The sequence below is a fragment of the Danio rerio genome, chromosome 16 (assembly GCF_049306965.1).
Source record: "Danio rerio strain Tuebingen ecotype United States chromosome 16, GRCz12tu, whole genome shotgun sequence".
Classification (NCBI taxonomy): Eukaryota; Metazoa; Chordata; class Actinopteri; order Cypriniformes; family Danionidae; genus Danio; species Danio rerio.
This window is the reverse complement of record NC_133191.1, coordinates 35,434,856-35,460,734: the sequence shown is the minus strand read 5'-3', so window position 1 is coordinate 35,460,734 and position 25,879 is coordinate 35,434,856. Positions and strand designations below refer to the sequence as shown.

The 25,879-nt window shown below is 37.2% G+C and overlaps 1 protein-coding gene across 4 annotated transcripts in view; it reads right to left on the bottom strand.

The window, feature by feature from the left end:
* The window catches only part of klhl32 (kelch-like family member 32), a 38,066-nt gene extending 15,884 nt beyond the window's left edge, over positions 1-22,182 (bottom strand). Inside the window, exons 1-6 of one of the 4 annotated variants that reach the window (XM_073924416.1) lie at positions 21,879-22,182; positions 21,116-21,339; positions 18,473-18,588; positions 17,484-17,664; positions 7,230-7,337; positions 2,953-3,051 (exon numbers count right to left, since the gene is read on the bottom strand). In XM_073924416.1, the coding sequence (XP_073780517.1) occupies positions 2,953-3,051; positions 7,230-7,337; positions 17,484-17,664; positions 18,473-18,495 (411 nt within the window). In that variant the 5' untranslated portion in view covers positions 18,496-18,588; positions 21,116-21,339; positions 21,879-22,182. 4 annotated transcript variants of the gene reach the window in all.
* Between the last annotated feature and the right edge of the window lie 3,697 nt (positions 22,183-25,879).

Genomic DNA, 25,879 nt, shown 5'->3' with positions numbered 1-25,879 from the left:
TACATATATTCATTCGTTTGCCTTCTGCTTAGTCACTTATTTATAAGGGGTAGCCACTGCGGAATGAACTGCTGACTATTCTGACATATGTTTTATGCAGCGGATGACCGTCCAGCCAGATGTTTACATATAGTCCATAAAATAAAGTTCTGAGCTGCTGCTGCGCTGTTGTTCATAGGGGAGTGGAAAGCATGAGACTGATTCCAGTGATGCTCCAGGGACAGATGAGTCTTCGCTGAGGCCAGCTTCCAGCCTCCACTGCTGAGACTGCAGCTCTGCACAAGACTATTGGCCAGCGGAGAAATTAAAATGGTTGTGCCGAACTGAGTCTGGTTCTCTCAAGGTTTTTTTTCTTCACTCTCCTATTGGTGAAGTTTTTTTTTCCCTTTCCGCTGTCGCCACTGGCTTGCATGGTTCAGGATCTGAAAAGCTACTCATCGATGAATATGCTCTTCAGTGTTTGGACTCTCAGTAATGATTTCAAACCACACTGAACTGAGCTAAACTGAACTGAACTTAAACACTAAAAACTGAACTACCCTAATCCAGCTACTATGACCATTTATGTTGTTACGACCCTGTCTTCTCTTTCTTACCTTTCGGTGGCCTCGCAATGTGACGTCACCGTTAATTAGTTAATTTATGGGTGGAGAAAGTATATATTTGAATTTTTTTGTGAAGAACGGCACTTCCTCTGGTGGAACGTTATTCCACAGAGAGGTCATTTTGCTCCAACTCTTTTGTGTTGCCGTCTTATGTTTTGTTTTGTTTTGTATTTTGTTGAGAGAATTTCAGCTGATTTCTTATTTATTTTAAATCCCTAGACAGTTTGTTATACTTTATTATTCCCTTTAATAAATGTTTTTTTCATTATATACCTTTTTGTGTGTCTGATCCTTTTTATGGTACGGTCGGGAGCGAGCTGGCCGTAACAATGTGAAGCTGCTTTGACACAATCTACATTGTAAAAGCGCTATACAAATAAAGCTGAATTGAATTGAATTGAATTGAAAGAGTTCACACTTAGCTGATGATTGATGATAAAGAGTGTTTGGCATGCTGTCCCGGGAGAGACCCCTGAGCTCAGAAGATCCTCGAGCCCAGGGCTCCCACCCGTTTGCAGGGTGAGAGTGGAGTTTGAGCTCAGGTAGGTCTTGAGAACTCCTACCTTATTTAGAGCTGATGACAGATTATAAATTGCTAAATAGGGATATAATGCTGGTTAAGAGCTCGACTATTGTGCTCATTTAGATTGATTAAGTCACTTATGACACATCTTTTTGGACTGTGGGAGAAAACCAGAGAACCCGGAAGAACCCACGCGAGCACGAAAAGAACAAGTAAACTGCACAAAATGTCGTTTCTATGCAGAGTTTACATGTTCTCCCCATGCTTGCCTGTTAAGGATTTGAACCGGTGACGTTCTTGCTGTAAGGCAACAGTGCTAACCATTGGGCCACCGTGCCGCACTATAAAGGGAAAGGTGAAGGAGTAGGGGCTGGAAGGGGATACTCTTAAAGGCAAAGACAACTGAAGTAAGAAACTCTGATTATTTATAGTGAGTTAGGAATCATCTGATTGGTGAATCATATGTTACAAGGCTCAACAATAAGGACTGCCTGGTGGCCCAGGGCCAGCTTGAGAGACACTTGGGACAGTAGACCGGATCATTACTGGCCCGATGGGGACAGTGCTGCCTTGTCACTAACATTTGTCTGCGACTATGTAAATTTTTTAAACTTTTAAGTTTTTAAACACTACCTTCTCTGTGATGTCGTAAACACCATATTGCTTTCCGGTTCCTCTTATCTGATTGACCATGATATTTTGTTTCTGTAACCTGGTAAAAACCAGTACAGAGAAGAAACGGCAACATGGCGGCAACATCAAATTATATGGCTAAAAGAAAATGTCTGTTTCTAAGGTCTTGGAAGTAGACATTTACGAGTGACTAACACGACAAAATAAAAATGAAGTGATGTTTTGCACAGTTTGCCGCCAGTTTGACAAGTCAGCCAACTTTTGTTAACACTTTCTGTACTGCTCTTTTTGTTTGCATAACACTTTTATTTACAATTTATTTTAAGTATTAAAATTCAAGATTCACATACTTTATTTTTGACACATTATTTAAAATGTGGCAAAAAAAAGCTATTAACTTCCCTTTTTTTTGGTGGGGCCAGTGAAAATTTTGCCAGGGCAAGTAAAAATCTGAACCACTGGCCCGATCGGACCAGTAGAAAAAATCCATAGCGTTGAACCCTGTGTTAGTTAATGCGGGACCAACCATAATCAATCATAAGCACATGCTCCTTTCGAAATTAGTTTATAAATAAACTCATTAAAATAACCACCTGCAAAACATAAAATTTCTGGTTTTAGTGTGTGGTAACCTGGATGATCTACGTTTTTTTTTGTTGTTGTTGTTTGTTTTGCTTTTTTATGGAATTTCATAAGTGCTTTGTTTGTTCTGAACAACTGCTTGCTATGCTTCAGAAAAACCTTCCAGGTCCTGCAGATTCTTAATTTCTCCACCATCTTTTGTGTCACACTTTCCGGCAGTTACTGTGTGATTTTGAGATCCAACTTCTCACACTAAGAACTATTTAGGGGTTCAAATGCTGATGAAACGTGATGCATTAAAAGCCGGGGGATGGAAATTTTTGGAGATCAAGGCAGATCATTTTTCTAGGAAAACATGCAAGTATCTTCTGCTACTTCTGAATGGCAGAACTTAATAAAAAAAACACATTATTTTAACAAAATCTTCATCCTGATCAATAGTGTTCACCCCTTAAATACATAGCATTTTCTTCCGGAGCATCATTGAGCATTTAAACCTTATTTAATAGTCCCTCAAACATGAACTGATCATTACCAGAACTTGCAATATTTTCATTTATTTAGATCTAACACATAAACACCTAAATGAGCTGATAAATATTAACACACCTGAATGAGATAGTGAGAACAGAGACTGAGCAGTTCCAGTAACTGAAGGTGGCTTCCAGCTGACAGGACGTCCTGTATCACCCCTGGCTCCAGCATGATCTACAGACAAAAGATCGGAGTAAAACTATCTGAAGAAAATCACAACAACATTGCTTTACCTTTCTATGTCACATTCAGGCGTCTTTGACTTTTTCAGGTCAAGGGGAAGAGAGAGATGGAGCATTAAATATTGTAAAGAGCTGAGTGTTGCATCTTAAATCTAAGCTAAAGCATGTATGCCTTGAAAAAAAGAAAAAATAGCTCACTGGTTCTTATAAAAGATAGTGATCTTTGCTTTTCTTCCTTTCATTACCATAGGGTCAATGTGACTTCATGATTCATTTTAATAAAGAAGTTTATATTTAATAGGTTTACATAAAAAGTAATAAAATTGTCCAAAATTAAAGAATATATACATCATTAAAATGACTTCTTTAATGGTTAAAAATATCTTGAAATGATCCAATTAAATTATTTTAAAAATTACTGACCCCAAACCTTTGAATCTCAGCATATATTTTATCAGACCACCTCTGATATACATCAAATCTGTGTTAGCAACACGGTTAGCTAAAAAAAATAAAACCATAAAATTAAAACCCCTTTTGTTGTGGTTTAACTGAAATAAACGAGTTAGCTAAGCACAAAGAGTTACTTTTTTTTTTTGGTTTACCTTGATTTATTAAAATGAACAAAACATATAAAGACCTGTTAAAAAAGTGATTAAGATGAAAAATGCACAGACAAATAACTTTAGCAACTAATATAAGCTACAGCTATAAATATAACAAAACATTTGAAGCATTAATAAAAGCTATAATAGTATCAGTGACACTAAAATAACTGTGTATATCAAAGTTAGCAAAACACTACCAATCATAAACAATACATTAATGTATATACTTTGTTTAACAACTAAATCAGCACATTTTATGCAGATTTACAGTGATGGCAATGCTAGTTGGAACAGCAGCTTTTAGGTTACCTAAATCAGCCAGAAAGGGCAACTAGACAAACTAATCACAGATCTAATAGAGATGCAATCTGTGTTTGTTTTATCAGTGTTATTGACAACATGAATATGCAACCAAAAACAAAATCAGGATATATAAATATCAACAGTGTGAAATCCTTAAACTAGCAGTAAATGCATAACCCAGGATTTGTGTGTAATGATGCCTTCACATACTCTTTCAATTATTGCAAAAATTAATTTTATGTTAACGTGTTTTTATTTTACCTCGCATAACAGAGTAGCTTGGCCCTCATTATATAATTAAAAGAAAAATGCATACGTATTTGATCATCTATAAGGCCATCTTGGGGATGTTGCCTTCACATCTCTGTTGTTTGATGACCTATGGATGTGCGCTCATTTTTATGTCTGATTCAGCTGCCTATGGGAGAAATGACTAGGAATAATAAACGGTCAAACCACTAGCTCTACAAACAAGTTTGTTCATGTCTATACAGAATAATATAACAAGAAAAATTCAATTCGGGCTGCACGGTGGCGCAGTGGGTAGCACATTAGCCAAACACCAAGAAGGTTGCTGGTTCGAGCCTCGGCTGGGTCAGTTGCCGTTTCTGTGTGGAGTTTGCATGTTCTCTGTGTTCGCGTGAGTGCTCCGGTTTCCCCCACAAGTCCAAAGACATGTGCTATAGGTGAATTGGGTAGGCTAAATTGTCCCTTGAGTATGTCTGTGAATGATTGTGTATGGATGTTTCCCAGTAATGGGTTGCAGCTGGAAGGGCATCCGCTGTGTTAAACATATGCTGGATAAGTTGGCGGTTCATTCCGCTGTAGCGACCCCAGACGAATAGAGGGACTAGGCCAATGATTGAATGAATGAATGAAAAAAATCTATTCGCAACATCAAGCAGAATAACCAGCTTTTTTGAACATCTAAAAATCAATAGAAGTGAATGAAACCGGAAGTCTCGAGCCAAAAAGATCCCAGTGGATGTGAACAATAAGGTCAAAACAACAGAAAACACTAGAGAAATATTCTCTTCATTCTCAAACTGTTAGACTCTCTCCTTTCCTTTTGTTCTAACTGAATTGTGTAAGAAGGCAACTAAGTATGCAGCTTCATCTGACTGGAATATTCTTCGGTCTAAACTGAAATGACAATATTGGTGTTTTAGGATCATTGATCATCAAAAAATACTAGGCAAATAAACATTGACTCAGTTATTTGTAATTTATTGTAAGTGTTACTTAGGGCTGTGTGATTAATTGAAATCAAATTGCAATGTTGCAAAACATTTCGATTAGCTAATCGCAAGAGGCTGTAATATGTAATATATATGAGGCTGTGATATGTAATATATATGTATTATTTAATTTCCCCCACCCAGAGCAAATGCGTGACTGCTGTCTGTGTGTGACAGTCTCACTAGCCAGTTGAGTGAGCACATTTTTATTTTGCCCAATCAAAACTTTTCAATCTGCTTCTTATGAGTTATGTTAGTTTGCTGAGTGTTCTGTATTTTTATAATTATTATTTTTTGTTTGTATAATAAGCTACACTATCTCCCTAAAAAGGTAAGGTAATTTTACTTACTGTTTGTTCATTTTGCTAACTGTTTGCTTTAGAGAAAATTTTGTTTAATTTTTGAATATTTAAAAACAAATTTAAATAAATGTTGGAGTATGTTAATATCTTTCTTTAAAAAAAAAAAAAACACTTACTGCATTTTAGTAGTAAACAGCTACGATACAGAATATTGAGCTAAATCTTGACTACAAAATAAATCGCAAATAAAATAACAATCGTAATATCTGTCAAAAAATATTATAAAATTTTTCAATATTAATATATTTTCCCTAAATCGCACAGCCATAGTGTTACACAAGATTTTTAGTCTTTTTCTGGTAAAACATTCATTCAATTATTTATTTTGCTTCCGCCTGGTCTGTTTATTCATCAGGGGTCGCCACAGCGGAATGAACAGCCAACTGGAAACACCCATAGTTTATTTAATTCACCTATACCAAGACTTTGGATTGTGGGGGAAACCGGAGCACCTGGTGGAAACCCACGCCAACACGGGGAGAACATGCAAACTCCACACAGAAATGCCCAGCCGGGACTCGAACCAGCGACATTCTTGCTGTGAACCACAGAGCCACCATGCCACTAAACAAAAAACTATGAAACAACCATTAAATAACTTGATGCCACATTTAATTCACAATTAAATTAAGTGGTTAGCACATTTGCCTCAAAGCAACAAGGTCACTGGTTTGAATCCCAGCTGGACCAGGAGGCCTTTCTGTGTGGAGTCTGCATGTTCTCCCCTACGCATCTTCTCAAGTTCAAGTTAAAAGGAAATTACCAGTTCATTCCACAGTGGCGACCCTAACAAAGCAGGTGTATAAGCCGAAAGAAAGTAAGTGTGTGATAGCTGGCCTAAAATAAAAAATAAAAATCGGTCAGAATTCACTCAGCCCCTCTTGCATGTTGCGCTCAGTTTCCCGTTAATTCGGATGTACAAAAAGAAAATGCGTCGGATTCCCAGTGCGCAGTGTTTCACACATCTGACTTTTTTTACTGCATACACACATTTACAGCTTTGTCCGTACGCAATGTTTTAGTATTAATTCAACGCAAGTCTTTGTACATAAGGCCCCAGGACACCAGCCTTTCATGACTGAAATCTTGTGAAAAAAAAAGAAGAAGAAAAAAAAATTATAATTCACTCAGCCCCTACCCTCCTGCTTGTTTTAAATCTTTGAGGATTTTTTTTATCAAAAAATTAAATAATGATGGACACCAGTAAGCATCGACGTCCATAGTATTTTTTATTATTAATATTATGGATGTCAAACATGGATATTCCAACATTCTTCAAAATTTCATCTTCCAGGGTACAGGGTAAGTCATTTTCCTTTTTGGGTGAACTCCCTTTAACAAGATGTCCTCAAAAACTAGACAAGAACAAACCTGGTGTCCTCTACAATTCTCATTTTTTCCAAACACAAGCCAAACCACTTGAATTTAACTTGAAACTCATAATCACGACTTCCTAAGTGGGAAGTAGGACATTTTGTGATGTACCAGGATAATTATTACTATTCTCAAGTGCTTCACATATCTGCTCTTTTTTGGAGAGTGGATTCATAATGGAGACTTCACAGAACCAAGAGACTTTGAAGCACAGCTAGTTTTGTTTGCTTTGCATGTTCTTGTGTGTATGCAGCTGTGTGTGTGTGTGGGCTATGCTGAATTTACCTGGCCTGTGTAGGCGAAGTCCAGTGCGTGCTTCAGTCCTACACTAGTCACACCCTGGAGGGTTACTTCATCCGCTTCACTCTCCACCATACACAGACTGAACATGGCCTGAAGACACACATGAACATAACTCATGAACCACAGAACTAGAGTAATACTGCATCCTGTAAATAGCTGGTAAAGCACAAACGTCAATACACTGTTCATTCATGTCTGAAGAGTCTGAAAGAGAGTCCATAAGCAACAATCAGTGCCTACTTTACTTTCACACACCAACACACACACACACACACGGCAAAAATAGAGAGACCAAGACCAAGAGGCCAGAGCTGTCCTGCTGTGTTCTCTGAGAGGAGTACACTAATCAAAAGCATTGATCGCTGTCACAGAGCGAGTGTAGGATGGTCATTGATCAGAGCCAGTGGAGAAGTCGAAGGACATGGATCATCGTTATACCTCCAAACAACATTGATCAAACCTAACCGCTCCTAATGATGAACTTGTAGCATAAAAAATACATATATTTACTTTATCTATCCAACCGTCTATCAATAAGTGAAAAAATAAGAGACCCTTTTAAATGTTCAGTTTCTCTGGATTTACAATTTTCAAGAGGTCACACTTAGCTGATAATTAATTATAAAGCTTGTTTGGCATGCTTTCCTGGGAGAGAGCCCTGAGCTCATAAGATCCTCGAGCCTGGGGCTCCTTTCTGTTTGCAAGGCGAGAAGGGAGTTTGAGCTCAGGTAGATCTCAAGAGCTACCCTGCTGTAGTAGCTAATGAGCAGATAGTAATTGCTCTTATGAGATAACTACTTACTAGGAGCCGATTTGGATTAGTCAATTAACTTAAGTTGCATGTTTTTGGATGGTTGAAGGAAACCAGGGAACCCTAGGGAAACCCACGTGAGCATGGGGAGAACGTGTAAACTCCGCACAAAAACATTGGCTGGCTTGGTAAGGTCTAGAACCAGTGAAGTTCTTGCTGTGAGGCAACAGTGCTAACTACTGGGCCACCATGCCACCCTTCTAGGAAAGGAGGAGTAGGGGTGGAAGGGGGGATTCTTCAAAACGAAGATGGCTGTGATATGGGACTTAGGGTATTTATAGTGGCTTAGGAATCGTCTCATTGGTGAATCATAAACTGAATAATGCGGGGCCAGCTGCAAGCAATCATAAGCATGTGATCCTCTCGAAATTAGTTTATAAATAAACTTCACTTATTCTGCAAACTATTGGTGGCATTTCTTTATAATTTAGGATAAAATGTTGTGCTAATTTCGCCTTTAGAGGCTAAGTTAGCAAAACATTGTGAAATGTTTTCAGCTATTTTTATTCTTTTTAGGCAGCATAATTATAATGTTTTAACTTTAATATTTAATGTAAAAAAATCAGATTTTCTATCATACCACATGAAAACATTTGTAATTTATTGGAAAAAATAAATGCCATTTTGGTGACTAAATTCAATTAAGCTTGTGCTCCTTGCCCTGTTTACTAAAGCGGGTGGAGCTATAAACGCCTATGTGTCACCATAGTGGCAAATTAACAATTCTAATGGTGGATGCTATTGAGGGAGAAATCAACACTAAAGGGTGGGACAAAGGGGGAATGTCAATCAGAGTCAATCAAAGTATGATTATAGAAAATAATGGCTCATGGTGGCACAGTGAGTCGCCTCACAGCAAGAAGGTCGCTGATTCGAGTCGCAGCTGGGTCAGTTGGTATTTCTGTGTGGAGTTTGCATGTTTCCTCTGGGTGCTCCGGTTTACCCAAAGTTTCCCTGTTTTTTCCAAAGACATGCGGTAAAGGTGAACTGAATAAACTAATTTGGCTGTAGTGTCTGTGTGTGTAAATGAGGGTGTATAAGGCCCAATCCCAATTCTACCCCTTAGCCTTTCCCCTTACCCCTACCCCTCGTTTTGCGTGTGCACGCCAAGGGATAGGGGTGTCCCAATTCTCTTTAGCTTGAAGGCGTAGGGCTAAGGAGAAGGGGTGAACAGCCCTTCGAACTAAGATTTTTCAGGACCACATTTGAAACCAATCTGTAAGGAAATTTCCCAGAATACACCTTTGACAACAGCAGTATTGCTGAACCCAGAAGCAAGGAGATCCACAAATTAGTATTTTTTGTCATTATTACGAATTTTTATGACAAACAAACACGTTTTAATAAATTCATAACCTTTTTCTTGTTTTACCGTCATGCTTTAAAAAAAAAACGCAAAAAAACCCCCGCTAAATTTCACGATCTGTCAATGGGCTTTTTACAGTGTCTGCTATAATGTTAATGTTGTTTTTGGTGTGTGTACACTGATGAATACTGAAAAAATAATTTCTTAAGACGGCTAATAATATTGACCTTAAAATTGTTTTTAAAAAGTTAAAACAGTTTTTATTCCAGCCAACTACAAATAAACAAGAAGTTCTCTAGCAGAACAAAAATATTATATTAAATACTGTGAAAATGTCCTTCCTCTGTTAAACGTCAATTGGGAAATATTTGAAAAATAATACAAATTTGACAGAAGAAATAATAATTTTGACTTCAACTGTATATTTACACCCAGTGTAGACTTAAAGTAGTCATAACTCTCGGACAGAGATTAAGTTTTGTTCTTGATTAAAATTAGCATCAGTGCCCAGTCATTTGAAAAATCAATAGACATTTAATGCAGGTCTTGGCTCAGACCAAAGTCTCTGTGAGCTGAAAATAGAAGCCAAGTGTTTATCATCTTTTATCTATGTCACCTCACCTACAAAACTGTTTCCCAGTAGTACGTCACAAGTGCCTGGTACAAGTCTAACGTGTTTTTCTGTTTCCTATTTTAAGTGAGGCACATTTTTAATGACTTGACCAGTTGGTATTCAGACTTTCAGAAGGACTCATTACAGCTAAGGGTTTGTTTTTTTCGACTGCTACTAGGAGAGCTCCTTACTGGGACACCACTGGCTATTAGCGAGACTTAATGTCAGGGGTTTTTTTTTTTTTTTTTGGAAGGAAATGGTGGGTAATAAGGATGACCTAAACCTAAGTCACACATCTGACTAGATGACTTCTAGCCGTGGAGAAGCAAGGCTGATAAGACAGCAGTTTTAATAGCTAATTTGTATATAGCGCATGCTTTTTGTGTCATTTGAAATTATGAATCATTCAAAGCCTCACATCATTGTTTCAGGCATTACTGCACTGAATTCTAAGCAGCATGCAAAATAAATCATATTCCATTTTAGTTTTGAAGGACAGTTTTACGTCTGATTTGCAATAACAACACATTGGCTTCTCACACAACATAATAACAACAATGTATTTCTGTTGACATTTTCTCACAGACCATAAACAAAAGCAATATACAGCACTACCAGTGTAGTCCAATTAATGAACAAATGACTCCTTTGAGTCGTAAACTAATAAATCCAAAACAATAAAGTCTTATTTTCAAACAATGACTTATATGAGCTGTATGTTAATGCACTGGTTCTTTCACTTTTTTCACCAAGTACCACCTCAGAAAAAATTGTCTCTCCAAGTACCAACATAATGACTGGTACTGAAATACATAGTAGGACCAATTAAGTGGCTATAGCTTACTACAAAACTACAGATTAATACTTATTATTATGAATATTTATTATTGTCAACCACTTTAAACATAATAACTAGTTTGAACAATAACACACTTACAGGTAAAAAAAAAAAAAAGATAAATAAAACGACAACGTTTAAATTAAAATGTGATTTTAAAAGTTAATTTAAAATGGCACTGTTCTTAACAAGTTAAAAGAAAACTGGTGTACTTAAATGTAAAGTATTATCATAAATAATAATATATGGCCATCCCAAATGGGGCCCACGCGGGCTCAAAAAAACATGTTTTTTGCTATTCTATATAATTGTCTATGCGGGCCATCCCAGGTGGGCCCCACACGAGCCATCCCAGGTGGGGCCCACGCGGGCCAGCCCAGGTGAGCCCCACGCAGACCATCCCAGGTGGGACCAACGCGGGCCAGCCCAAGTGGGCCCCACACGGGTAGGCCCCACGCAAAAAAAAAAAAACTGTTAAAAAATGTGGCAGATTAATTTCTATTATTACGAATATTTCTTATTGTCAGCCACTTTAAACATTATAAATAGTCTGAACATTAACATTGTTCTGTGTTTATAGGTAAAAAAATAAATAAACAAACAAAAAATATATATATTTTAATTAAAATGTGCTTTTAAAAGCAAAAAATGGTAGATTACTGTTCTTAAAAAGTTTTTAAAAAAAACTGCTGTTCTTAAATGTAAAGTATTAACATATAGTAGCCAAGTCAACAAAACCTAGGGATGTTGCTTGGACCTACGCGGGCCAGCCCAGGTGGGCCCCACGCGGGCCATCCCAAATGGGGCCCATGTAGGCCCACAAAAACATGTTTTTTGCTATTCTGTAGAATTGTCTATGAGGGCCATCCCAGGTGGGCCCTAGGCGGGCCATCCCAAGTTGGCCCCATGCGGGCCATCCCAAGTGGGCCCCACACGGGCCAGCCCAGGTGGGCCCCACGCGGGCCATCCCAGGTGGGGCCCATGCAGGCAGGCCATGGTGGGCCCCACGCGGACCAACCCAGGTGGGCCCCACGCGGGCCATCCCAAGTAGGCTCCACGTGGGCTAGCCCAGGTGGGCCCCACGCAGGCCAGCCCAGGTGGGGCCCATGCGGGCCAGCCCAGGTGGGCTCCACGCGGGCCATCCCAAGTGGACCCCACGCAGGCCGCCCAGGTGGGCCCCACGCGGTTAGGCCCCACGCAAAAAAAACTGTTAAAAACCGTGGCAGATTAATTTCTATTATAACGAATATTTCTTATTGTCAGCCACTTTATACATTATAAATAGTCTGAGCATTAACACTGTACTGATCTTATAGGTCAAAAAAATAAATAAACAAACAAAAAAATCTATAAAAACATGAATATTTAAATTAAAATGTGCTTTTAAAAGCAAAAAACTCTTCTTAAAAAGTAAAAAAAAAACTGCTGTACTTAAATGTAAAGTATTAACATATAGTAGCCAATTCAAGAAAACCTGGGGATGTTGCTTGGATCTCATAAATATAGGCTATATGTCATCACATTGATATATAAATCATTTTTGATAGTTTTTAAAATATATGAAGCATATGACATATTTGATTCCTCCGCGTACCACTAGAAGGAAGCCCGCGTACCACAAGTGGTACCACTGTGGTAATGAATAATTCAAAAGAGAGATTTCCAATTCTAATCAGTCTGGTGAATCACTCACGAAACTCAATCATGCAGACTGAATCAGCATTTGAATCACTCTGTCTGATTCACAAATTTTTGTATGACAAAAAGAAAGGTAAAATTTACTTTGTTTGCCTGTGTTTTCTACATCTGTAGTGGGTGCATGTGTTAGCTCCAACTGCCTAGTGGTTAATGCATCGACATATACTGTAGCACTAAGGTGCTTACGGTGGCCCCAGTTCAATCCTTTGCCAATTTTTAACCTCTCTCTGCTCCCCTTACTTTTATGTCTGTTATCTCAACTATCCTGTCCACGCATGATGAAAACCTCCAAAAATTGATAGAAGTGGATGTTAAAAATGGACGATACAATGTTCACGTGATAGCGCTGCTGACTCTAGTTTAATGCATTGTTTACACGAGGCATCAACGACAATGCTTGAAGGAAGGTGTGTCTGAAGCTCACACTGACGCGATCACTATAGTGACAACAGTCAATGACATCCAGCTTGGACCACGATACAAAAAAGGCATTTTCTAATGTATATAAAGATTGATCATAAAGCACTGGGTGATTACCAGGCACGATAATAAGCTTTTCCTCCATTTAGGCAGACAGCTATTATCTGGTGTTGCACGTTTCAGGACCGTTGCTGTCTATGGAGGGTCTGAAGATGAACAAAGGTCTGAGCAGATTCAGTTCCATGAGGGTAAGTAATTAACAGAACTTTAATTTTTGGATGAACTAAACCTTTAAATTGTGGTTAAAAATTATCAATTAAACAGGAAAATTAATCTATTAATTTATTTGTTTGCGTGTTTGAAAATCCCTTTTCTTTAGTCACAAAAAGACTGTAGCAAATGTGTATCTTCAAATACAATACATCAGTATGTAAATTTGCATTTACTAGAGCTTTGCTCAACAAAAATCTCTAGACTAATGTGTAATGTCATTATTAGTGTTTGTCTTTAATGCCAGTGCTGATTACACCCTTCACATTTAGTCATTAGTGCTGCTCAGGTGTTAAAGCTTGAAAGGATGTACTATCCTGTTATTTCCCAATGACATCAGGCCTGAAAATAGAACAAGACAAGTACCACTGGATGTGATCTTTACATTTTGTGAAGAAAATATACAAAGCTGACTATTCAAACCTCACTGGCGCAATTCTAGGAAGTTCTGGGTGGTTGCAATTATGTCACTAAATGGTTCTGCGTGATTACACAGTGAACTGAGCTAAATCAGCCCACCTCTTTATGATACTGTATGTTTGAGTGTAGAGTAGATACAATATGAAACACATCCATACCCTCCTTCCCTCTAAATGAATTCTCATCCTTGTTTTGTGTTTCACTTGAATAATACACTTCACCTCAACAAGACTTAAAGGCACAGTATGTCATTTTCACAGCTAGAGGGTGTGTATTAAAAACAAACAAAGGCATATTTTGATGATAGTGTGGGAGTTGTGGTCTTCATTACATCCGACAGATCTCATGGTCAATTTTCAAACCATGTTCATGCATGAGCTTAACTATTCAAAACTAATCATCATGGTAGTATGAAGCAGAGTAAAGACTGAAAGAGATCTAAGTGAAACGAGACCACTGAAGCAATTGTTGAAATTGTTAAGATGAGCACAAAGAGGCTTTTTTTATGTCACAGTCCACCATTTGGTTCTTCCAGTCATAACTACATTTGGGAATAAGCAGCGATGTTTCATCATACTGAATACATTTAAAGTGTCTGTTATAATGTTGCCCTATGCACTCTAATAAAACATATATTAAAGCGTTTTTGGTGTTTCCCTTTTTTATACAAAACCAGTTGGCCACACAGAGCATGTTCCAAGTCATAAGTTAAAACTGCTTATTTCATTAGATTTGACCCTTCTTTGAAACATTTGGGATAATATAAGTACAGAAGTCAGCAAAATCTATAATGAGCTAGGGATGCCATTATTGACCAATTTCACTATTAACCGTGCTTTAATTCATCATTTAATTAATCATGAAGGCTTCTCAACACCGTGTTTCTACATGGAGAAAAACTGCTGCAACTAAACAAAGTTATGCTAACTGTGCACTAGTATGAAGTTCCAAGCTTGTACACTAAGGCTAATATGCACACACACTGGATTAACTATAAATGAGGCCGTTCACATATTGCGCCTTTTGTGCGCACACATTTGTTTCCAAGTGTGTGGCTCGAGTATATTGGGAGCATGCATACGGGCTCACACTTTCCAGGCGCACGTAGATAAAAAAAATGCCACAAGTCACATGACAAGAACTTGACCAATCATCTTCATTTTTGGATAGAATATACACATTTCCACTCCAAATAGAAAAAAACTAAACAAAATTTTGTAATATAGTTTATTAAAAGTGCCTTTCAGACAGAGGTTCAGCAACCTACATTTGTTCTCTTTAAAAGGGAAATACTTAGCTAATATGTAGCTTAGACTTACATTAGATCAATACATTTTTTTCATTCATTCATTTTCTGTTCGGCTTAGTCTCTTTATTAAACTGAAGTCGCCACAGCGGAATGAACCGCCAACTTATCCAGCATATGTTTTACGCAGCGGATACCCTTCCAGCTGCAACCCATTACTGGGAAACACATACACACTCATTCACACAAACACTCATACACTACGGTCAATTTTAATATACCCAATTCACCTGTACCACATGTCTTTGGAATGAGGCTCGACTTGCTGTGGGGCGAACGTTCCATCCACTGCGCCACCGCATCACCCATACATTTTATTTTTTTATTTAATCCTAATTTTTTTTATTTGTTTATTTATTCATTGTTCTGACATTTATTTTCACTGTAAAATGTATTACTTATGTTTAAATGTCAAAAAACGTTTTTTACTTATTTATAGTCCAAAGAGAAAATTATGTATTAATTGGTTACTGAACAGCAATAAATAACACTTTAAAATTTAAGGAGTTTTCATGTGATTTTTCTAAACTAGTAGTGTTTGGAATTTAATGAATGCACAATAATTGTAATAACCCCGACAATAATAGTAAAAGCAAATTCCTTAATCGTTGTATCCCTACAATGAACAAATCTCATTTTGTCTTTAATCTTAAAGGTACAGTTCATGCACAAATGATGCAAGACCAAAAATACTGTCTGTTTGGGATTCATTTCAAACAAAGCTCATTTTGATTACACAACAGACATGTGTGTATGCATGTGTTTGATTTAAATCTATTCAAACATTCCACCTAATAAAATCAAGAATAATATAAACCTTGCAGGCATAATATGTCAAAGTGTAGCTGTCAGACAGAGCCAGCAGCTTGATGTGATTTGTTGACACCGCAACTATATTGACTGAAGCTTTGGATCAGTCCATGTTTTATCCAAACTACAACTTCATGTCATTTGATAACACCAGCAAAAGGCATCCTCAACAGAAACCAAGGGCTAAATGGAAAACAGAGGGATCATATCTTATCATTCTAGCCCAACTGTGGTGCAGAGCCTCCCTGGAGACATATAGTGATAAATATACCTGCCCTATTTAATTCTGTTCTTTGGACTGTGCACATAATCTTTCCCTGTTTTGCAGGGCTGGATTTATTTCTTCTTTTCTAATCTTCTGAACAAACCAAAATCAAATCTCACTGATACGGTATCCAGGCCGCTGCCGACTTTTCATTTCCCGTCTGTTGCTTTCTTGTCTCCTGTGTGAACTGTACATATTTGCACCAGGATTGTGCAGCTAAAACACAAAATCCTGTCGTTGTTTACTCGCTGTCACTGTTCCAATTTCTTTGGGACAGAAAAGTAGAGGTTTTCACAGTATGTTTACACTGCTCTTTACCAAATAATGAGAAGGAATTGTGCTTGTATTATAATTTCACACTGATGAATAAGGCAAAAAAAAGTTTGTTACATAACATTTGAATGTATTTAAATGACATTTTGCATGTAATGGCTTAGTTATACTTGATATACTAAATGTATGGGTTTTCCTCCAACAAAACAATCAGATAAATTTGTTACAGATAATTGGTAATTTAGCATTCAACTCTTAATTAAATCTAAATAGATTTTTAGTCATATTATTTCATTACATTCTGTCGATAATCTCCTCTTCAGTTCATTTTATCAAAAATACAATGGAAACTCATTGAAGAACTTTCTTCTATATAAGATAAAACAGCAAAATATATATACTTTTTAAATACTATAATTATTAATTATAATTATAATAAAATAATTTTTGTTATTTTTTATTCAATTTAAATATTATTTTTTAATTGATTAATTTCAACTTTGGAATAAAAAGTGCAAATTTCGATTTAAAAAACAAATTATTACATCATAATTATGACATAAAAAGGCATAAGGCTATTTCATAATTAACTTGTTATCATAAGATGTCAACATTTTGTTATAATTATGTTTTTATTTGACAGTTATGAGGCGAGGCAGTAACGCAGTAGGTAGTGCTGTCGCTGGGTCGCTGGTTCGAACCTTGGCTCAGTTGGTGTTTCTGTGGCGTTTCTGTGGCGGTTCTGTGGCGGTTCTGTGTGGAGTTTGCATGTTCTCCCTGCCTTTGCGTGGGTTTCCTCTGGGTGCTCCGGTTTCCCCCACAGTCCAAAGACATGCGATACAGGTGAATTGTGTAGGCTAAATTGTCCGTAGTGTACGAGTATGTGTGTGAATGTTTCCCAGAGATGGGTTGCGGCTGGAAGTAAAAACTTGCTGGATAAGTTGGCGGTTCATTCCGCTGTGGCGACCCCGGATCAATAAAGGGACTAAGCCGACAAGAAAATGAATAAATGAATGACAGTTATGACTAATAATCAGATTTATTACATGATTTTCAGCAGAACTGTTTATTTATTAGTTTATATTAAAAGTTTGCCTTTTTATAGACCACAGAATCCTACAAAATAAAATTTTAAAAGATTGTGTGGCGAAACAAAACATGTTTCTGAGATAAATGAAACACAACATCTAGAATGTATAATCTCACCCGGAAGTAATCGCTGCAAGCTGCCAGGACCGCCTTGTGAGCGTGGAACTTCTGTTCCCCTGCAACCAAAGTGACATCACAGAGCAGTCCGTCCTTGCGCTGCTGATTAAGGGCAGAGAGGACCGAGTCCTGGTGAGATTTGGATTGACACAGCCGCTGTCCTGTCAGCATGTCCTGAGAGCTGAAACACAAGAAAAATGAAGAAAAGCTTGGACATTTGTAATCAACTCATCGTGGAGGCCTGTGCCCAGAAACAATGAGCTGTTCATGAGTGTATGTGTCTCTCTGACTGCTGTGCACTGCTCTATCAATACATCTATTCAGTAAGTGAGATGTCATTGATTCTCGCTGCTCTCGTGGCCCTGAATAGCTCTTTTCAATGCAACATGTTTAGATTTAGCTCCCATTCACTGCTGTACACTTGAAAAAAAAAGGTTATTTAAAAGTATTGACAGCAGAAATGGTGTAGAAAAACCTGGTAATTCATTAATAGTAAGTTACATTACTGTTTATAAACACTGGTTATATGCACATATAGTATATAGAAATTATGTAATTTGTGTTTATAAAACAAAAGAAATATTATTATATTATATTATATTATATTATATTATATTATATTATATTATATTAAATTATATTATATTATATTATATTATATTATATTATATTATATTATATTATATTATATTATATTATATTATATTATATTACTAGTGCAATAACATCACAGCTCTATTTGTTAAAGAAAATAATCTGCTCTTTACCCTACATTTAACAGTATTACTTAACACAAAGTAGCATGGCATTCTGGGAGATGAACGCTTTGGATGACCTCAGATATCCTCCAGAGCTCTTTAAATAATGCTGTCCATGTCACAACACCTCTCATCAAATTCAACAGCGTCTACTTCAAATGAAAGTTCACCGAAGGAGCTGAGGACATGATCACCATCCTCTGAAAGTAGACTGAGGTGTGCAGAATGTACCTGGGAGGAGGCTCGGAGGGCATTTTTCTGGAGGTCAGACGAGGAAAAGGATGAACAACTGCTTCCTGCTGACTCTATAAAACGCCAGACAGGCCCGACTGAGCATGAGCAGAACTCTGCAATCGGAGAACAGAAACAGAAAAAAGAGTGAGAGTGAATAGAAACAGCCTGGGCATCTTAATGAAGCTGCTGAGGTGAAGAGGTTTTACAAATTGAAATTAGTCAGAGTGAAATACGAGAAACTAACTTGATGTATATTACTACATGTTATAGATTTCTGAAAGTGAGATCTGACCACCAGAATGGGGTAAAACAAGGTTAAACACCGGTGCACTTTACTGTCAAGCTCCATGTAAAATAATACAATACTGTAAAGGTATTACAATATATTTATATAAAAGGCTTTGGTAAATGTTTGCAAATGTTTTGCGAATACTATTTATTGTGAAAATTCTAGGTGACAGTAACAGAAATGACATCCTTCAGCTTTAAATTGTTTTTATACATTACGGTTGTATTTAAACCTCATGATGCATCAAATATGTATTCATTCATTTTCTTTTTGACCTGACAAACTTGTTGCAAAGAAAAGTTTATTGTAAGTTATTAGAGTATAAATTTGTAAAAATAAAAAGTTGCAGCAGGCATCAGGTCTCCACAGCAGAATGAACCGCCAACTTATCCAGCATGTTTTACGCAGCGGATGCCCTTCCAGCCACAACCCAACATGGGAAACACCCATACACTCCCATTCATTCAGACACATACAATATAGACAATTTAACTTACCCAATTAACCTATAGCGCATGTCTTTAGACTTGTAGGGGAAACCAGAGCACCCGGATGCATCAAATATCTTTAAAATATTTTGGAATTCTGGGTCTATTTGGACCAACAGAACCATTACTGTATAAAACACCCTTAGCCCATTTTGTAGTTTATCTTATAAACAAATTCCCATTGATAATCCAATGTTAAAAAACATTGAACATGATCATGGTTTACCATGGTATTACAGCATTTACACATTTTTGTCAAAAAAAAAAAAATATATATATATATATATAGGGCCTGGACAAAGAAACTGAAACACCTAGTTTTAGACCAAATTAATTCATTAGTATGTTGTAGTGCATCCTTTTCCGAGACAGTCCTCATGGCTGGGCGTTACCTTAGTGGGCAGTACAATATCCACTACATAGTGGACCTGGTCCATTACGTCATCATGGTTACAGACTGCAACGAGGACATCTTGCCTTTTCCGCCCAATACAGCATCAATTTGTCTTGGGAAGACAGATAGCTGTCCTGCACTGTTTGCAGGACGGGTATCTCGACAGTGGCCTGAGGGATTTGAAGCCATTCTTCTTGCAGAATAGTGGCCAGGTCACTACATGATTTGATGAAGGAAAAAGTTTCCTGACTCGCTCCTCCAAAACACCAAAGTGGCTCAATAATTTTTAGATCTGATGACTGTGCAGGCCATGAGAAATGTTCAACCTCACTTTCATGTTCGTCAAACCACTGATGTATACTGTGTGTTTAAAAATATTTCAAATGAAACCTACACGTTTATTTCTAATAAAACAGCCTCAAACTAGCATTACTCTTAAGAAAACACATACAGTTGAAGTCAGAATTATTAGCCCCCCTTTAATTTTTTTTTTTAAGTTTTTCCCAAATGATGTTTAACAAAGCAAGGACATTTTCACAGTATGTCTTATAATATTTTTTATAAAGTTTTTAAGTTTTTAAAAAACATTTTTTGGTCAAAATTATTAGCCCCTTTAAGCTCTATTCTTTTTGATAGTACAAACCATCATTATACAATAACTTGCCTAATTAACCAAAACTGCCTAATTAACATAATAATCTAGTTAAGCCTTTAAATGTCATTTTAAGCTGTATAGAAGTGTCTTGAAAAATATCTAGTCAAATATTATGTACTGTCATCATAGCAAAGATAAAATAAATCAGTTATTAGAAATGAGTTATTAAAACTATTATGTTTTAAAAACGTGTTAAGAAAATCTTGTCGTTAAACAGAAATTGGGCAAAAAATAAACATGGGGGCGGCAACGCAGTGGTGCAGTGGGTAGCACGTTCGCCTCACAGCAAGAAGGTCGCTGGGTCGATCCTTTCTGTGTGGAGTTTGCATGTTCTCCCTGCGTTCGCGTGGGTTTCCTCCGGGTGCTCCGGTTTCCCCACAGTCCAAAGACATGCGGTACAGATGAATTGGGTAGGCTAAATTGTCCGTAGTGTGTGTGTGTGTGTATGTGTGGATGTTTCCCAGAGAAGGGTTGCGGCTGGAAGGGCATCCGCTGCGTAAAAACCTGCTGGATAAGTTGGCGGTTCATTCCGCTGTGGCGACCCCAGAATAATAAAGGGACTAAGCCGACAAGAAAATGAATGAATGAATGAATGAATGAATGAATGAATAAACATGGTGGCTAATAATTCTGACTTCAACTGTATACCATTAATCAAGTAAATGGTGCTATATACAGGCCCTATTTTCTTTATGAAGAAACAATACATAAGGAATGAAAAAATAACCTATACATGCTTTTGAGTGATTCACACAGTAAATATTCATCCAAAGCAAAATAAAATGCAAGAAATATAGTAAAAAACACAACTTACCTTATTGATGCACAGTGTTCTGGAACACAAAACAGCTACAGGCAATGTTCATTCTGATCTGAAATCAGTTTGTGTCTCAGAGCCTCATGTGATGGTCAAATGGTTTAAAGGCAGAGAGAGAGAAGGTGAACTGATGCAGGACTCAGTTGAGTCTAATGGCCCGTGGAGTCTGAAGCATCCCAGCAGATATTGATCTGATTACAAAACGACCTTCAGCCAGAAGACTGTAAGATGGAGGAGAAAATAGGAGGTAAAGACATGCATAAGAACAATAAAACTAACATTCATGACACAGTGTGACAGTTATTTTCTCGACAGCGTTGACTTGTCACTCAAATGGTCCCATCCATCATCTTTAGCCTGTCACTGACCTACTTAACCAGAGAACACCCTTAATCCATCAAACTAAAGGTGACAGTTTAAGGTAACATTAACACTGCGTTCAAATTGAAGTGTTGGCATAATAACTAAAACTATAATTATATTAACATGCAGACCAATTTTAGATAGTTTGTCATTATTGTTTTGATTGTACATAAATCGATATGTAACGAACACAAATAAATACTGTCACAACGTTCATTCAGATTGGAGTGATTGTTCGAGAGTCCCTCCACAATCACTTTTAAACCCCAACTGTCAAAGGTCTCCTAGCAACAGGGCAGAACCAAGAATATTTGGGCAATAATAAATATAATCCTCACTGAAGACCCGCCCAAAGGCAACCTTATGACATTCAGCTGTGAACTGCTTCGGTATATACCTTCAGCATCCATCGGAAAACACTGTCTAAACGTTTCTGTTTGTTGAAAAGATATGGTAAACATATAGACATCCACGGGCTAAAAAGCGCACGCACGCAGTGTACCTTCGGTTCCAGTGTCCTCTTCTTTCGGTCGAAATGGGTTTATCCGTCGTCGGGTCACTTGTCAACTTTGACTGACCTCAAATAAAATATCTGCATCGACCCCGGGAAAAAAACTGTCCGGAGACAGGGGGTGTTGCTCGTTATGTCTGTGCCCGATGCAGCTGAGCTACTGTAAACGCGAGAGTCTTAATCAGTCCCCGCCTCTTGCGGTCACATGCGCGGGATCATGTGTGTCCATGAGGCGCCGAATATGAAGTACAACCAGAGATTAAAAACATTGTGCAATTGTATTTTAATTACAGTGAAGCATATTTTGATATTACACTAGTCTTAAACGGACAGTTCACTATAAAATTTAAATTTGTCATCATTTACTCTACTTCCATAATGTTTTTGAGTGTTTTACAAAATATGATCATAACTATACACAAAAGAGTAGTCTAGATTGTAGTTTTTTTTTTCCCAAATGGATGTTGACAGTTTCCGACATTCTTCAAAATATTCATTCATTTTTCTTATTCATGCTTATTCATCAGGGGTAACCACAGCTGAATGAACCACCAACTATTCTGGCATATGTTTTACACAGCAGATGCCCTTCTAGCTGTAACCCAATACAGGTAACAGGGCCGGAGTGGGACACCTTTTCAGCCCTGGAGTTTCAAGCCTCAGACCGGCCCACCTCAGTTCACGACTGACTATATTAAAATAAGGTCATTTCCAAATCAGTTTCTAATGACACTATCACGTCTTTTTAAAAAAAAAAACAGCTGCTTTAGAACTTCAAATGTTCAACAACCCTAACAGTATTATATGTCTTAACAATAAAAACGAAAACAATAAGTTATTCTAATGAGGATCGAACCCGGGTCCGCGGCGTCTTAACCTAACAAGCTAACCGCTGGACCACAATAGCTGTATTCAGAACTGAGACACAACTAAGTTTTATAATCATTAAAATAGATGAAAAGAGAAGAGTTGTGGTAAAATAAAGAATTAAAAGGCTGTGGTCAAGTAAATAAATAAATTTAAAAAGTGTGACTGCTGAGAGCAAAAGATTCTGGAGCTACGGACACCGGCCCTCGCGGCCAAATAACGGACCGGCCCACCGGGAATTCTCCCGGTTCTCCCGATTAGCCAATCCGGGCCTGACAGGTAAACATCTATTCACTCTCTCATTCACAAACTCAGTACCGCCGCTCTTCCCCATGTTGCTGATAATTACACATACTCAAGTTGTTTGTATTAACTTGCGCAATACTTTACAATTCTGTTTGTGCACCAGCTACATACACATGCACTGTACAATTATTTCACTTTATGTTTTATTTATTATTATATAGTTAGCCTATTATATGATGTAATTATATATTATGTAATTCTTTGCAGTTGTTTATTGTTTTGTTTTTTTCTATTCATGTCTTATTGTTGCTGTTGTTATTGATTGTATCACTGCAATGACAATAAAGTCTCTTTAGTCTTTATTAGTGGATTGGTGTGTTTTAGGCCAGTTTTTGGATTTCTGTACATTAAAATATGAAATAACAAATCCGACTCATAATTCTGAAAGATCAATAATATAAAATGGGTCAAATTACTGTAAGCCACAGGCCATAAACCATTTTTATTGCATCAATTCATTAATGATTTTTATTCTGAATGTTAAATACACAAATTTTAATACACTCATTTTAATAGACTTTTAAATTCTTAAAAACCCTCTGGTTTTCTTCTGTATTGTACATGGAGGTTAAAAGCTGTAATTTGTCACAAAAGTAGATGAGGTGGCCTGATCCAGCACTGCTCCATGCACCAGCAGCTGCACTGATACAGACAGAGACAGAGGATGCAGCACTGGGACATCTCTACAGGTACAGACACGGGACCGTCCATCACTACAGGTACAGAGAGGGTTTATTCCTTACCTTTTGTAAATATTTGAAATTGGGAATCCTTCTGCAGAAGACATTACCGTGTTTATTTTGATGTAAACTATTATTTTATAATGTAAATATTTGAATGTTTAATTTTGAGTGTTTATATGCAGATTTGTGTATATAAATAAATAAATACATGTTTAAATACATATGTTTATGTGTTTTTGTTCCTCTGTGGGGGCACCACAGTAAAATTTCGCATAAGGCACACTTTTGGCCAGAAGCGGTCCTGCACTCATATACCACGGTCTTCAAAATATTTTATTTTAACTATATTAAATATTTTAACTTATTTTTGTTTGTTTTTTTATTAAATTTTATAATTATTGAATAAAAAGACAGACAATAAATAGATTATATAAGTATACTATATTAGATTAAAAATACTTATATAAAATTAATAATAGGTGACACAGTGGCTAGCACAGTCACCTCACTGCAACAAGGTTGCTGGTTCAAGTTCCAGCTGGACCAGTTGCCATTTCTGTGGACCAGTTGCCTGCCTGTGTTTGTGTGTTTTTCCTCCAGAAAATGAATAAAAGTAGTATATTTTTAAAAACCCACTCACAATTTCTACCCTATACAATATATTAGAGGCCATTTACACAACACTATTTTCAATTTTTCAAAACTGATATGCTTTGATTTTTTTTTTAGCAGGTTTACATTTTGGAGCCCTTAAAATGTAAACAATATAAAATATGTGGCGTTTTGTGCATGCATAATTCAAGTTCAGCATTTTGCATGAGTGAGCTGACGACTCTTTTTTGTTTCTGTTTCTAGGACCTGCTATAATAGTTGTCTATCAAACTTAAATGGTCAAAGGCAGTCTGTGGAGACACTGTTCGCTGCAGAGCCACTGTACCACATGAGTCCGTGTAAGAATTGAAATATTACAAATATTATGATATCTTTGACAATTCAAAACATGAGCTGAAAACAGAGACTGGTGACTTCACAACCCACCAGGGAGGAATGCGGGAAAAACCAGTTCCTGCTGCATTTGCATCTGGCTATGCTGAGACTCAGCTTCATCCCCCAACTCACGCATATGGTCATTTCAATGTTTGAATGTTTTAGATTAACCAAACTGACTTTAATTATCATGTTTGATATCATTTGAAATGTCTCAGTGCGATTGGTACAATGGTCTCATTCTCTCAGAAATAGACATAATCAGAACAATAAATATATAACTTCAGGCATCTTTTGATCCACTGTGAGGGGTGTGACACTAAGTGTGAATGCCTTTTGTTATACATTCACACCCCCTTCCTTGAGGGAATTCTTGGATTATTTAAGGTAAGGCCTAAGAAGGACTCAGGGCGATTCTCCCTAACCAGATCAGCCCATAACATGGGGTCTGCCCCATGTTATGTATATTTCAAAGTCAGGAATGCATCTTTTTCATCTTGGATTTATCTTTGATAATTTGATGTGTTGTATTGATCATTTATGAATTGACTGATTGAATTGGCATAATACATTTACCTGACTAATAAATTGTTATGTTTTGAATGATTCAAACAGAGTTGGTGTTATTATCTTTAGTAGATTGTGGTAATTTCATAGCACCACAAGCCCCTGTTCAGGTTAGTAGCGGACTAGAACACGGTAGACGGAGCATTGCGGCACGTTACACGATGTCTCTAGAGCTCCGACTAACAAATTGTCATTTATTCATGTATACTTAGGCTGTAAAAGGATATCTAAGGGGATAGTCCTTCACCCGATAAACTTTTAATACTATTTAGATAGTATAGTGATTATTCAAAGTTACTACTAGTTTAAGTACGACTGGTCTGCTTAATTCTATAGTAATGATCGTTATATGACTAAATAGCTCTGTCTGATTTAGGAGGTAGCAGACCTATGGGGACCGCATAAAAAATATCCTAATCTGAGTAAGTAGGGTTCTGCCTTTTTAGGATAGCGGTCAATCGCCCCTGTTTAGTGACC